Raw genomic sequence first — 15,303 nt, forward strand, 5'->3', positions numbered from 1 at the left:
GTGTATGTGGGTGGGTTGGGCCATTCTTTTCGTCTGTTTCCTTGTGCTACCTCGCTAACGCGGGAGACAGTAACAAAGTATAATAATAAAAAAAAAAAGATAAAGTTAGATATGGGGGAACAAAGTGAGGGGTGAAAGCCCAAAACTTGGAGATGAGACACTGCTGCTTGTGACATTAGATATATTTAAATACCCAGATGGCTTGCCCTCCAATTCAACTGAAGGCAGGAGAAGGCAAACAACAAGTATGACTGAAGTCCTGCTACTGGTTACCGGACTTGTACAGTGGCAGTCCATGAAATAAGTATTCTCAAAAAGATATGGTATACTTGTAACAACCTGTATGTTTACATATACTTCTGCTTTCAGTTTCAAATTTCACTGCATTCAAGTACAAGTCAAATGTGTTTCTTTAAATTATAATTATTTTCTTAATGACTATATTGACTTTAATGCATTTGTTCGTGAGTGAATTTATTTTTCTTACGTAGGTCTATAAGATTTAATTGAAATGCCTAGATCAAGTTTTCAATGGAACTGTTTCCTATGCTTTCATTACATACATGCTCCATAGGCATCAACTTCAGGTAAAGATTCCATAAAATGGTATGAAATGGCTTTAACGCAGCTGAGCACTGTGAAAAATAAACTACAGAAGAATCATAGTACTTCAAAAGAATGTAATAAACAAAAGATACAGTAAAATATGTTTACAAGAGGTGTGGATAACAAAACTTTTTGCAACAGTTTTCTATGAGCTACCAATATACAGTTCAATATGACATTCAAATGCATTGAGTTTCATGAGTCATGATACCTGGATAGATATTTCCCTCCTACCTGAAAGTCTGGGTTGGGACCCTTAGAGAGATCATGATCAAATGCTCCAATTGTCATGATGCCAGCAAAATCCAGATTAGGGCAGTTATGCATGATGTGGCTCACCAAATCATTCACATTATTTGGATGAACACCACTTTTATCTGTAAATCATAAAGAAAAAACTGCATGTAATAGTCAGAAAAATAAGTTTGGTGGCTACAAAGATATGTTTTGGTATGGTTACCATGACACTGGCCAATTGTAGTTATACAGGTCACCAACTCGTATACCTCATGAAAATAAGCATCACACCTATAACAAAATAAAAAAAAAAGGTGACCAGAAAATAACTTTGCAAAGTTGTAACATCATCCCCCCCAAATTTTCTAAAAAGCACATCTACCATCAAGGTCATAAAATAGTAATCAACCATTCTCCTGTAGACTTTATGTGGTGGGGTTCCACATACAAATTATGGGAAGCAGCAGCTAGTCACAGACTGAAGATTCAAGCTATTTTGGCTTTAACACATGCAGACACCCCACAAATGCAGTGGCTAACATGGTATCACTAGAACAGAGGACTGCAATATCAAAGATGGAAAGGGATAGCTGAAAATAAAAGGTGATAGCAAGAGGGTTAATAATGTAGATGGCTTATGATTCCAATCTGGCTGAGTGATAAGAATGAAGCCACGCCAGATAAGGAAAAAATAAGGGCTCTACAGATTCAGGATAACTGCTCAAAAGAATTATTTCAGCCCCTATGCAACACCTCCAGCGTTTGGGATAGAGTAGATGATGTGATTATGTCTAGCATGTTTAGTCACATTCAAAAACAGACTCATTTCTAAACAATACAGATACAGTTCCCCTTCAGATGATCATCCTTCATGTCTAGACAAGACTCAGATTTCCTGTATCTCACAAAGAAATAATTTTGGCAACATTTATTTGTTCTTCCATGCTCCTTAAAGTATTTATCAGCAAAATACACTTCTGATGAATCAGGAAGCTTACTTTCCCATGAAATCATAGAGGTCAGCCTCCGCCCATGATGAAAGGATAGTGGGTCTTTCCCTAGCATTCTTCAGGAATCTCATGTTGGATAAGATTGACAAGAGAGATCTTTGGTATTTCATACAAACCTTTGTTTCACAATACCTCTGTCAAGATTTGATCAATCTTCTTTAAAAGGTTTTGGATATAGTGCTGTCTGATGAAAATGGTTAAAATAGAACTAAACTGTCATTATGGGTAACTCTTTTCTTTAATTTTCCATGGCTACTTCTTTAGGTCCCTCTTTCAAATAGCTCTTCTCAGAGGCTCAATCTACAGATCGAAAATACTGTCTGTTATTTTTCCCTTCCTTTCATTTCCCATCTTTACTTGAAGACATCACAAACCTGGGTGAATTGCAGTATGGTGTTTAGTACTCTGAGAGAGAATCAGCTTGCCTTAAATATTTCATGAAGGTCAAAGTAAGTAAATCCTCAAAGCTACAACTGAGTAAGTTCTTGCAGATGTTCATAAGCTCTGCTCAAAGTATATAACTGGTTTTTCTTCTTTTAAAACCTACATCTTTATCTTTTTTCATTGATTTTTTTGTTAAATTTTAGGGAGAATAAAAAGATGTTCTGGAAGGAGGTAAATAAAGTGCATAAGACAATGGAGCAAATGGGAACTTCAGTGAAGGGCGCAAATGGGGAGGTGATAACAAGTAGTGGTGATGTGAGAAGGTGATGGAGTGAGTATTTTGAAGGATTTTTGAATGTGTTTGATGATAGAGTGGCAGATATAGGGTGTTTTGGTCGAGGTGGTGTGCAAAGTGAGAGGGTTAGGGAAAATGATTTGGTAAACAGAGAAGAGGTAGTAAAAGCTTTGCGGAAGATGAAAGCTGGCAAGGCAGCAGGTTTGGATGGTATTGCAGTGGAATTTATTAAAAAAGGGGGTGACTGTATTATTGACTGGTTGGTAAGGCTATTTAATGTATGTATGACTCATGGTGAGGTGCCTGAGGATTGGCGGAATGCGTGCATAGTGCCATTGTACAAAGGCAAAGGGGATAAGAGTGAGTGCTCAAATTACAGAGGTATAAGTTTGTTGAGTATTCCTGGTAAATTATATGGGAGGGTATTGATTGAGAGGGTGAAGGCAAGTACAGAGCATCAGATTGGGGAAGAGCAGTGTAGTTTCAGAAGTGGTAGAGGATGTGTGGATCAGGTGTTTGCTTTGAAAAATGTATGTGAGAAATACTTAGAAAAGCAAATGGATTTGTATGTAGCATTTATGGATCTGGAGAAGGCATATGATAGAGTTGATAGAGATGCTCTGTGGAAGGTATTAAGAATATATGGTGTGGGAGGCAAGTTGTTAGAAGCAGTGAAAAGTTTTTATCAAGGATGTAAGGCATGTGTACGTGTAGGAAGAGAGGAAAGTGATTGGTTCTCAGTGAATGTAGGTTTGCGGCAGGGGTGTGTGATGTCTCCATGGTTGTTTAATTTGTTTATGGATGGGGTTTTTAGGGAGGTGAATGCAAGAGTTTTGGAAAGAGGGGCAAGTATGAAGTCTGTTGGGGATGAGAGACCTTGGGAAGTGAGTCAGTTGTTGTTCGCTGATGATACAGCGCTGGTGGCTGATTCATGTGAGAAACTGCAGAAGCTGGTGACTGAGTTTGGTAAAGTGTGTGAAAGAAGAAAGTTAAGAGTAAATGTGAATAAGAGCAAGGTAATTAGGTACGGTAGGGTTGAGGGTCAAGTCAATTGGGAGGTAAGTTTGAATGGAGAAAAACTGGAGGAAGTAAAGTGTTTTAGATATCTGGGAGTGGATCTGGCAGCGGATGGAACCATGGAAGCGGAAGTGGATCATAGGGTGGGGGAGGGGGCGAAAATCCTGGGAGCCTTGAAGAATGTGTGGAAGTCGAGAACATTATCTCGGAAAGCAAAAATGGGTATGTTTGAAGGAATAGTGGTTCCAACAATGTTGTATGGTTGCGAGGCGTGGGCTATGGATAGAGTTGTGCACAGGAGGATGGATGTGCTGGAAATGAGATGTTTGAGGACAATGTGTGGTGTGAGGTGGTTTGATCGAGTAAGTAACGTAAGGGTAAGAGAGATGTGTGGAAATAAAAAGAGCATGGTTGAGAGAGCAGAAGAGGGTGTTTTGAAATGGTTTGGGCACATGGAGAGAATGAGTGAGGAAAGATTGACCAAGAGGACATATGTGTCGGAGGTGGAGGGAACGAGGAGGAGTGGGAGACCAAATTGGAGGTGGAAAGATGGAGTGAAAAAGATTTTGTGTGATCGGGGCCTGAACATGCAGGAGGGTGAAAGGAGGGCAAGGAATAGAGTGAATTGGATCGATGTGGTATACCGGGGTTGACGTGCTGTCAGTGGATTGAATCAGGGCATGTGAAGCGTCTGGGGTAAACCATGGAAAGCTGTGTAGGTATGTATATTTGCGTGTGTGGATGTATGTATATACATGTGTATGGGGGTGGGTTGGGCCATTTCTTTCGTCTGTTTCCTTGCGCTACCTCGCAAACGCAGGAGACAGCGAAAAAAAAAAAATCTTTATCTTTTTTCATTGATAGTACTTCTCATGTTTTATATACTACTGTATGATATTATTCAATCTATAATTCAAATCATACTATGAAAACAGCACTACTTCCAATGCCTACCATGTAATATAATCCTTAATTTCTGACTTCTTTCATACATTTGGAAATAGTGGCCTCTGAATGTTTTTCATGTATAAAACTCTATTTTCCAAAATAATTTCTGGTCAATCAGTAAATAAAATTGACAGGAATGAAAATCACAGCTGCCCAGCTTTGATTTGGAGTTCAACTGCTTTTGAGTAAGTGCAGGTAACTGTTATGTACATGATTCATGGCTGTAATTGGCTAGCCCATGTAGGAGGTATTGATTGGAGAGGTAAATACAATGAATGAGTGGTCTGGACTTTTTGTAATGTGGTTCAAATGCTTGGATTCAGAGGACTGTCAAGAGCAGAAATGTATAAAATACTACTTTTGATGAACCAGTGTCTAAATGCCAGTCACTTACTTTCTTCATCACTGGTGTTCACTTGAGCAAAAACCCTCAACGTCTTGTCCCCTTGGTTCTTCTCAACAGCCTTATCAATGGCAGTAGCTAACTTAATGCTGTCAACAGTCTCAATGCAGTACAGATTGGGGACCTCAATAATCTGTCAAGATTGCAAAAAATATAACAAATTATTGATGGAGGTTGAAAACAATATCATGCTGTGCATAAATGAAAGTGCAATAAACTAAAGTGAAAAATTCTTATTCCAGAAATTACTTTAAAGAGCATGATTCACAAACATGAAGATGCAATAAAGCTGAAAAATAATCCTAGTTTTAAACAAGAGGTAATATTTTTGTGTGAATCAATTTTCATCATCCTGATCATTATAATATTTCCTGCATTAGCAAGGTAATGCTAGGGAAAAGAAGAAAAGGCCTTATTTGCTTACATCCAGTCTCTAACTGTGATATGTAATGCTTAAAAACCACAGCCCCCTAACTAAAACCAGGCCCCACATACCTTTTCATGGCTTCACCTGGCTGCTTCAAGTGCTCTAGTTCCATCAATTGTCAGCACATTGTCCCCTGTATACCACATCACTGCAATTCATTCTATTCCATGCATGCCTTTCACTTTCCTGTATGTACATTATGGCCCTTTTCACTCAAAATCTTTTTCATTTCATCCTTGCATCTCTAGTGTGGTCTCCTCCCTCTTGTCTCCTCTACTGACAAATATATGTCAACTCTTTGTCTACTTCTCACTCATTCCCTCTTTACGTCCTTATTACAACATCTATCTCTTTCCCTTTTATTACTTATTTGATCAACCTATCTCACAAAATATATTGTTTTCAAACATTTCATTTCAAAAACACATCCACCCTTCTCCACACATTCTCATCTACATCCCATGTCTAACATCCATACAACATGGCTGGGACAGCTATGCTTTCAAACACCCATTTTTGTCCTCTCAGATACTGAACCTCTCTTTCTATGCATTCCTAAATGCTTCCAGAACTTTCACTCCCTCACTCACCTTGTAATGCTTCTGCTTCCATGGTTTCATTTGCTGCAATGTCCACTCCCAGGTATCTACGACACTTCATTTCCTCCACATTTTCTCCATTCAAACTCACACCCCAACTAACCTGTCCCCTAACCAGTATTTCCAAAGGCTTCAACCTAAGCTTCTTATCAATTACTTTTATCTAATGTTTCTACTTTACATTCCAACCTACTGCTTCTACCTATTGCTCCCACCTAATGTTCCTTCCCACTACTTCTACCTAATGTTTCCATCTAATGCTCCTGCCTAATATTCCTTCTTAGTTCTATCTAAAGCTCCTAACATTCTGCCTAAAGGCAAGGCTAGTGTGTAGCAATCACGGCAGGAAAATCTAAATTGCAAAGAATGAGTCATGAGAGTTGAGTACTGCCAAGTGTTTTATTGTGACAAGGAGATACTATATATTTGTAGACATAATGCCAGCACTTTACATATGAAAAGAAAAAAAAAAAACCTGGTCAGAGGAGTGCAATTTCACAACCACTAAAGTGCTGGCTCACTATGCGGGTTGTAGTGATAACATACCACCCTGGTGAGTGGCTATCTACCAACTATTATCATATTACTATTATACTGCCCTATTATACTGCCTCAAGATCCCTTTTATAGGGTTCTTAAAACTTCTAGGCTGCCCATTAGATAGGAGCAGGGAAATGTTGGACTTCTTAGGAGCAAGATCCATAACAAGACTGCATTCCTTTCTGTCTACTGATAATAATACAATCTTACTGAACATACATTTTTAACTCATGACAAAGCCACTTTCAGGCAAAGTCTCGTAACAATTAGAAAATTCTATTTGGTAGAAAAATTAATGCAGTTAAAGTCAAAGAATGCATAAACATACCAGTGTTTCCTATTTCCACCTTATACTTCTAAAATGACAGTCATAATGACCAGTGTTACAAGACTACACCTGACTGAGGTTACACCTAAAGTGAAAAGTAACTTATGATGAGGCTGTATCAATGATGGTACAGTCTCATCAAAAAACTTACTCCGAGGAGTCTAAACTTTTCCCTACTATTGGAAGCAGCACAGCCTTGGGCTGCAGGAATATCTAGAAAGGCCCCGGATAATACCATGACTCTTTGACAGAAATTGGTCCTGGGGTAACTATAAATAAATACATAATTCCTCATAACTTAAAAGACCACTAACTTCATTCTCACACAAACATATGCTTCATCAAATATTTCACTGCATCGTAATATTTCTGGGATGTTCACCTAATCATAAAATTTTTCTTGATACATATATTAAAAACCTGGGTGTTATCATTATTGAGAAACTAGAATTTTGAGAACAAAAGACAGCACAAATAATGAGTGTTATGATAAGAACGTTCACGACAAGGCACGACTGATGAAAATATATAATACATAAGCAAACCTGAATACTGCGGTGTGGTTACCAATGAAACAAATGGAAACAAATTAGAAGGAGTTAAGAAATACTTCACAAGAAAAAGTGAGGGATTAAAACACATTAACTATCAATATGAAAGGCTGAAAGAACTAGAACTCTGTAACATATAAAAAAGGGAAAGATATATGATAATCTAAGTGTGGCAACATACTGAAAGTGCAAAGGAAAACATGGTGAACCTGAAAGCCTCTCGAAAAGGAAGATACTTTCAACAAGGAAGTGACAGGGTTATTAAGTCAGTAAGTACACTGAAACATACCACTAATATATCAAACAAAATTATATGAATGCCCTGTAAGTAAGCTCAAACAACTGTTTAAATATGCAGTTAAGAGCAATAAGAAACAAGCAAGGAATAAATACAAATTTTTTAAAAATAAAATTTGACACATGGTTGAAATCAGCCCCAAATGAAACTGGAATTGAGAGCTGTGCAAAAGCAAGAAAAATAGTCCTTTTCATCAAGAAAGAGGTTCAGTGTATGCTAAATGTAAGCCCTGCCATCATGGCAACATCTCTTTATAGTTACTCATAGATAGGTTTGCTATCTTCTCTACCATACAGTTCACTTCAGCTTGCACAGTTCCATCCAATGCAATGTCCAAGCCCAGGTATTTAAAACATTTTACTTCCTCTCGGTTCTTTCCATCCAAGTAAACCAATTCAAAATGCACCTGCAAATTGTTGATGAACATATGAGCAAACCAATCTTTCTACATCAAATTTACTAACCTTTTTAACTTTGTTGCTCTGGAGATGCCCAATCATATGCCACTTAATATCAGGACACTCCACCAATATCTGAAAGGAAAACAAATACATAAAACAGAAAAATGTATATTTAGAAGGATGAAAAACCTTTTCTCTCCGAGGTGGTGTCCCATGAACTGAAGATGTTCCTCAGGGAATATCAGGCTAGGATCATTCCTTTCCATATGAAACTGGGGAGAAAGCTCTCTTTCACTCACCCTTTTCAGTCAATTCTCGGACCACCAACACTTTATGCTTGACTATCAAGTTCACTCTCAGCAAATTAGTGACAGTCACCAATTCAATATCACCTACCCACTTACTCCCAGCCATTTAAAGCTAACAATTCACAGATTGTAATGCTAACCCAAGGGGGTCAACAAAAGGTACAAAGAAAAAATTTTTTCTTACAAAGAAGGAAAAGGCCATACAGGAAAAAAAAAAAAAAAAAAATGCTTGGAAGACACCTGAAAGAAAAGGATTTCCAACCTTCAAAATCAACAATTTCTTCTTTTTCGGCCAGTCTTAAGGGTAGAGGAGCATACCCGCATGGAGGAGGAGGGTTAGAGAAAAACCTTTCAAATCAGACCAAAAACAAAAAATCAAGTACCTTCATAGTCAATCAGACATACTGAAATCCAACTCTCTGGGAGGAGAAATACCCAGAACCACACAAGTTGGATCCACCTTATTCATAATAAGGTGCCATTTCATGAAGGATGGAAAAGAGTGTCAAAGGCCCCTCCTCTTGATATCCTCCAATGAAAGGTTTCTGAGGAAGGCTATCTTCCTTATTTTATGTGCTCTCCATAAAGCCTAGAAAGAGCCAACAAAATTAGTTTCTTAAACCATGCAGACATTTCTCACTGACAGGGTTTCAAAGTTCCAGGGTCTACAAAAATATGATACCCATGGTAATATTTAATGAAATCTAAAATGTCTCTAAGGGATTTCAATGGACATAATGCATAATACTCTCTTGATGAAAACTTCCAACAGTGAATGATAACTGGATTATTTCTCAATTTCATGGTTACATTCTTAGCCTAACAAATCTGGGGCCTCAGTTAACAGTGATCCATAAGAGCTCATCATCAAAAACATTCTGAATCAGGAAATAAAATATAATTCACAAATTCACTTCAGTGAAGGAGGATAATGGGGAAGTGATAACAAGAAGTGGTGATGTGAGAAGATGGAGTGAGTATTTTGAAGGTTTGTTGAATGTGTTTGATGATAGAGTGGCAGATATAGGGTGTTTTGGTCAAGGTGTTGTGCAAAGTGAGAGGGTTAGGAAAAATGATTTGGTAAACAGAGAAGAGGTAGTAAAAGCTTTGCGGAAGATGAAAACCGGTAAGGCAGCAGGTTTGGATGGCATTGCAGTGGAATTTATTAAAAAAGGGGGTGACTGTATTGTTGACTGGTTGGTAAGGTTATTTAATGTATGTATGATTCATGGTGAGGTGCCTGAGGATTGGCGGATTGCTTGCACAGTGCCATTGTACAAAGGCAAAGGGGATAAGAGTGAGTGCTCAAATTACAGAGGTATAAGTTTGTTGAGTATTCTTGGTAAATTATATGGGAGGGTATTGACTGAGAGGGTGAAGGCATGTACAGAGAATAAGATTGGGGAAGAGCAGTGTGGTTTCAGAAGTGGTAGAGGATGTGTGGATCAGGTGTTTGCTTTGAAGAATGTATGTGAGAAATACTTAGAAAAGCAAATGGATTTGTATGTAGCATTTATGGATCTGGAGAAGGCATATGATAGAGTTGACACAGATGCTCTGTGGAAGGTACTAAGAATATATGGTGTGGGAGGCAAGTTGTTAGAAGCAGTGAAAAGTTTTTATCGAGGATGTAAGGCATGTGTACGTGTAGGAAGAGAGGAAAGTGATTGGTTCTCAGTGAATGTAGGTTTGCGGCAGGGGTGTGTGATGTCTCCATAGTTGTTTAATTTGTTTATGGATGGGGTTGTTAGGGAGGTGAATGCAAGAGTTTTGGAAAGAGAGTCAGTTGTTGTTTGCTGATGATACAGCACTGGTGGCTGATTTGTGTGAGAAACTGCAGAAGCTGGTGACTGAGTTTGGTAAAGTGTGTGAAAGAAGAAAGTTAAGAGTAAATGTGAATAAGAGCAAGGTTATTAGGTACAGTAGGGTTGAGGGTCAAGTCAACTGGGAGGTAAGTTTGAATGGAGAAAAACTGGAGGAAGTAAAGTGTTTTAGATATCTGGGAGTGGATCTGGCAGCAGATGGAACCATGGAAGCAGAAGTGAATCATAGGGTGGGGGAGGGGCGAAAATCCTGGTAGCCTTGAAGAATGTTTGGAAGTCGAGAACATTATCTCAGAAAGCAAAAATGGGTATGTTTGAAGGAATAGTGGTTCTAACAATGTTATATGGTTGCGAGGTGTGGGCTATGGATAGAGTTGTGCGCAGGAGGGAGGACGTGCTGGAAATGAGATGTTTGAGGACAATATGTGGTGTGAGGTGGTTTGATCGAGTAAGTAATGTAAGGGTAAGAGAGATGTGTGGAAATAAAAAGAGTGTGGTTGAGAGAGCAGAAGAGGGTGTTTTGAAATGGTTTGGTCACATGGAGAGAATGAGTGAGGAAAGATTGACCAAGAGGACATATGTGTCGGAGGTAGAAGGAACGAGGAGAAGTGGGAGACAAAATTGGAGGTGGAAAGATGGAGTGAAAACGATTTTGAGTGATCGGGGCCTGAACATGCAGGAAGGTGAAAGGCGGGCAAGGAATAGAGTGAATTGGATTGATGTGGTATACCGGGGTCGACGTGCTGTCAATGGATTGAATCAGGGCATGTGAAGCGTCTGGGGTAAACCATGGAAAGTTCTGTGGGGCCTGGATGTGGAAAGGGAGCTGTGGTTTCGGGCACTATTTCATGACAGCTAGAGACTGAGTGTGAACGAATGGGGCCTTTGTTGTCTTTTCCTAGCGCTACCTCGCACACATGAGGGGGATGTTATTCCATATGTGGCAAGGTGGCGATGGGAATAAATAAAAGCAGACAGTATGAATTATGTACATGTGTATATATGTATATGTCTGTGTGTGTATATATATGTGTACATTGAGATGTATAGGTATGTATATTTGCATGTGTGGACGTGTATGTATATACATATGTATGGGGTAGGGTTGGGCCATTTCTTTCATCTGTTTCCTTGCGCTACCTCGCAAACACGGTAGACAGCGGCAAAAAAAAAAAAAAGAAAAAAAAAACTCCCAGAGAACAAGGTTATACAAAAAGCATTCTCATAAGATGATGAGGATTTAAAATGCCAGAAAAATAAATAATATGTAAAAGGTCTACAACTTTTGAAAGTTCCCAGTTAATGCTGCTGAAGGGAAGATGCACTAGTCTCCTCAAACGAAAGACAAGAGAATTTTACCCCAGCTAGGGCCATCAAATTAATACCAAAATCCAAAGAAAGTGGTTCTAGAAGGTCATATTTTGATGCAATGTTGCTAGTTATGCATTCATCATGCATTTTGTTTCATGTGAACCAGAGTTCTAACTGAGTGATGTACTGCTGAATGTTTGTTGTTGCATTGGTAGTGTTGTGTCAGAGTGCTGTGATGTGACTGGGATCATCAGCACGAGAGGACTTTCACAATACGGTCTGCAGGAAATGATGGAAGCTGATAAAGGAAGAGACTGAAGAGGATTGGAAAAAGATTTGCTTCATGGGGTACTCCACTGTGGGGCTTTTATCAAGAGCAACTGCCTCTCCTACCCTTGCAAAGGTATTAAAAACAAACAAGCAATGGCCTCTTTCGCACACTTCCAATCTCCAGCTGCTATGTACAATGTCCCAGAACCACATCTTATCATTCATAGCAAAGCTGTACAGATTATTCCAAGGTTTATCTTGACCATTTCATGTTCAGCATGTCAACCCCATACACCACAGTAATCCCTTCTCTCCTATCATCCCATAGGAGCACTTTACCCTCCTGAATGTTTTTGCCCTAATATCCCAAAGCCTACTTCACTCAGTCCCTTCATTTCCTTCTAGGTCTTCCCCTGCCCCTAGTTCACTCTACTTCCTACACATTGATCCTCTTAGCCAGACTAACAACTCATCCCCTCCATATGTTTGAACCAATTCAGCACACCCTTGTCAGCCATTTCAATCAGACTGCACTTACTACCACACCTATCTCTTTCAGCATCAATCCTTACAACAATCTATCCTGAGACACTTCAAGTCCAATGTATCCAACCTCTTCCTTCCTTTTCCATTCTAGGCCCTAGACTCATATCTGTACAATACTCTCATGAATATTATACCTTCAAATATATCCATCTTTGTATTAAGAGATACTGACCTCTACCTTACACATACACTCGTTTACCCCTTAACACATTAATTTTCAGCCCTAGGCATAAGTATCGTAAGGCATCGGGAAAAAACATCTAATGGCACATGGAGCAATAAAAGCTTATCTCTGTGCACTTCAACTTCTGCATCTCTGCACACTATTGCATTTACTCCCATGTACCTAAAGCACTCCACTTCCTCTAGATTCTCTCAATTCAAAACTTACAATCAAACCACCCTATCTACCCTCTCCTTACTGTACTTCACTTGTTTCTTTTTTAATTAAAACAAATAAATGAAACAATATGATGACACAAAATGAACTAATAAACTGATATCATATAAACATTCTTAGGTAGCCTGGACATACAAATATTTCCAATTCATCAACAAAGTAATATCATAAGGGCAGGAACTGCCTTTGATGAGCCAAGGAAATGATGATTACCTACACTGGAAAAAGGTGATTACATTCCCAATAAAAATAAAAAAGCAAGCAATATTGCTCTTTTAAACCACAGAATAATCAGTAACACAATATGTAACATACACATCATATACAAACATTAATCAAGCTTGGAAAAGAGTCAACAACAATAAGAGAAAACCAAAAACCATAACCATGACAGAGGCATGGTAAGGTAGTCCTAATGCTGGCAAACCCCAAGGACCTGCAGAAGTTGGCAACGTTTCTCCTGCCCTTCTAGAAGATAATGAAAGGATATTAGAAAGGAGCACGGACGATTCAAAGGTGGATGGCAATAGAACACTGGAGTCCTACATCACTATCAACTTCACATATAGGAAATGAATAGAGAAGGAAGAGGGGAAGGCAGTCATTTTGGTAGAAGTGGAAGTGGTGTGATGAGAAATGAGGCTGAAAATACTTGTCTGCCTCCTCCTCTGTGATGTCCTTAAATGTAACCAATCTTGACACTGCAGTTCCCTTCTTTAAAACAGAGTCTCTGAGTCCTACTTCCTCTCTATCAGCAGATTCCATCAAAATGTATGAAAGGTGTGCTTTGAGAAACCTTTCCAGATCTCATGGATGAGAATCATGATAACCTTGATATTGAATTTATATCTAGAGCTCTTGATCACTGAAGTGTTGTAGATGGTAACACGGAGAGTAAAACAATGCCTCTGTTGCCTCCTGAAGTGTACAATGATGCCATAATTAACTAGCTATGCGATGAAGGTGGTGTTGGAAAAGAAAAACATCGTCAGCGATCAGGTACTCCACAACATGACATTCAGGGTAGTTGGAAAGTAGTCTATTAAAACAGCTGCCTCAGTTGCTAAGTTTTCCTTTTACTAGTGATCGTTGGAACACCACAGTCATGAACAAGGTCTTAAACAGTACATTCATTATTCATGCCTTCCTATTGGACTTTTAAGATACTTAACCTGGTCCTTTGCACCTATGGGACTTCGTCCTCCACAACAATGGGTTTTCAGTTTAGTATGTTCTTCGTTTGAGACTGTCAGCAGAGTTACCACAGAAAATGAGGGTAAAGTTATCCTTGACTGCCTTTAAGCTGAAAGTCACCTCTTCCAGGCTATCTTTAGTATCAGTCAGCTGCCTCTTCCATTAAAAGCCTAAGAACCATTGCTGAATATCTGTTCCAGCCTATAGCTTTCCCCAGCACACACCCACAATTGCCATCATGAACTAAGGACAAAATTTCTCTACTGTCTCATTATTCAAAATGTTCTTTAGCCCATGATGTTTCTTAGAATATTCCAATGACCCTGAGCTTGCTAAAAAGTTTGCTGCAGTCAATCATATGACTTCATTTTGTGAAGGCCTAGATAAGTCACAAAAGTAATGGTGGACTGCTTATAATAGGGCAGTTTTGGTTGCATTCATAAATGTAAGACATAAACACAAATTGTAAATCTACAGAACTATGAAAGTTTACCCTAATATCTGATCCCAAAGTAGTTTGCTTACTGTTTTGGTGTCCCCTTAAATATCCCAATCATTATTAACATTACTGAGCAGGAAAAATCCGAAGTGAATCAATTACCGACAGAGTCAGCTCTCAACTCATCGGAAAGACAAACTGGAAGGCTATGCTACTGAGAAAATAATGGGAAGGAAGGACAGTGGAGAATTAGCACTGTTCACTAAGAGCTAAAAAGTTACCTTTTTTGCTATGTCCAACTCTTCATGGATCAAAAACTTCAAACTATGATGGCTAAACTCAGTCTAGGTACCTTTACATATTATTTCCTTCCCTCCATGAACATTAAAGTGGGGAGGTTTGCTAAATTATCAAGGAACACAAAATCAATTGAGAAACTTTTTTCCTACCCTCTTAAAATAGAAAAACTCCAGAATATTCCTTACTCAGGTGAGATGCAAAAGTTTTAAAAGTAAACGAATAATAATGATAAATAAAAGATGAACAATGAAAACTGATTTAGACACCAGTGGAGCAATTATCTGCATACTTCTTGTGTCCTCTCCTGCTGGGTAGCAAAGGGGGTAATACAAAGCCTCCTCTAAATGCTACGACTTACCTGTTCATCATGACCCTTGTCCACCAACTCTTGGACATAATTTTCACCAAAATGTCGCTGGCCTGCAGCATATGCCTCTATTATCATCTCCTTTGGCTTGGTTTTACTGACAGCAACCAACCGCGGTTGAGCACAAAGAGCTGCAACATCCTGTGGGTAAAAATGATGCATGCAGTCCATGTCATATGTTACCAAAAACCAAATTCACATTAAAAAACTAATAACTAGTGAACTCCAGTGCTGCTTCTAAGCCTTTAGTGCCTTATCCGTCACTGGCAGAGGGCAACTCTAGCACAGTGCTTGCAGAAGC

General features: G+C 38.9%; 1 protein-coding gene across 4 annotated transcripts in view; it reads right to left on the reverse strand.

Moving 5' to 3' along the window:
* Positions 1-15,303, reverse strand: part of LOC139756888 (pyridoxal phosphate homeostasis protein) — a 29,328-nt gene that overhangs the window by 5,439 nt on the left and 8,586 nt on the right. For all 4 annotated transcript variants that reach the window (XM_071676776.1, XM_071676775.1, XM_071676778.1 and 1 more), the window contains exons 3-6: positions 14,994-15,143; positions 8,108-8,176; positions 4,892-5,033; positions 841-983 (exon numbers count right to left, since the gene is read on the reverse strand). In XM_071676776.1, the coding sequence (XP_071532877.1) occupies positions 841-983; positions 4,892-5,033; positions 8,108-8,176; positions 14,994-15,143 (504 nt within the window). The remainder of the gene's footprint in view (positions 1-840; positions 984-4,891; positions 5,034-8,107; positions 8,177-14,993; positions 15,144-15,303) is intronic.

This window comes from Panulirus ornatus, chromosome 23 (genome assembly GCF_036320965.1).
Source record: "Panulirus ornatus isolate Po-2019 chromosome 23, ASM3632096v1, whole genome shotgun sequence".
Taxonomy (NCBI): Eukaryota; Metazoa; Arthropoda; class Malacostraca; order Decapoda; family Palinuridae; genus Panulirus; species Panulirus ornatus.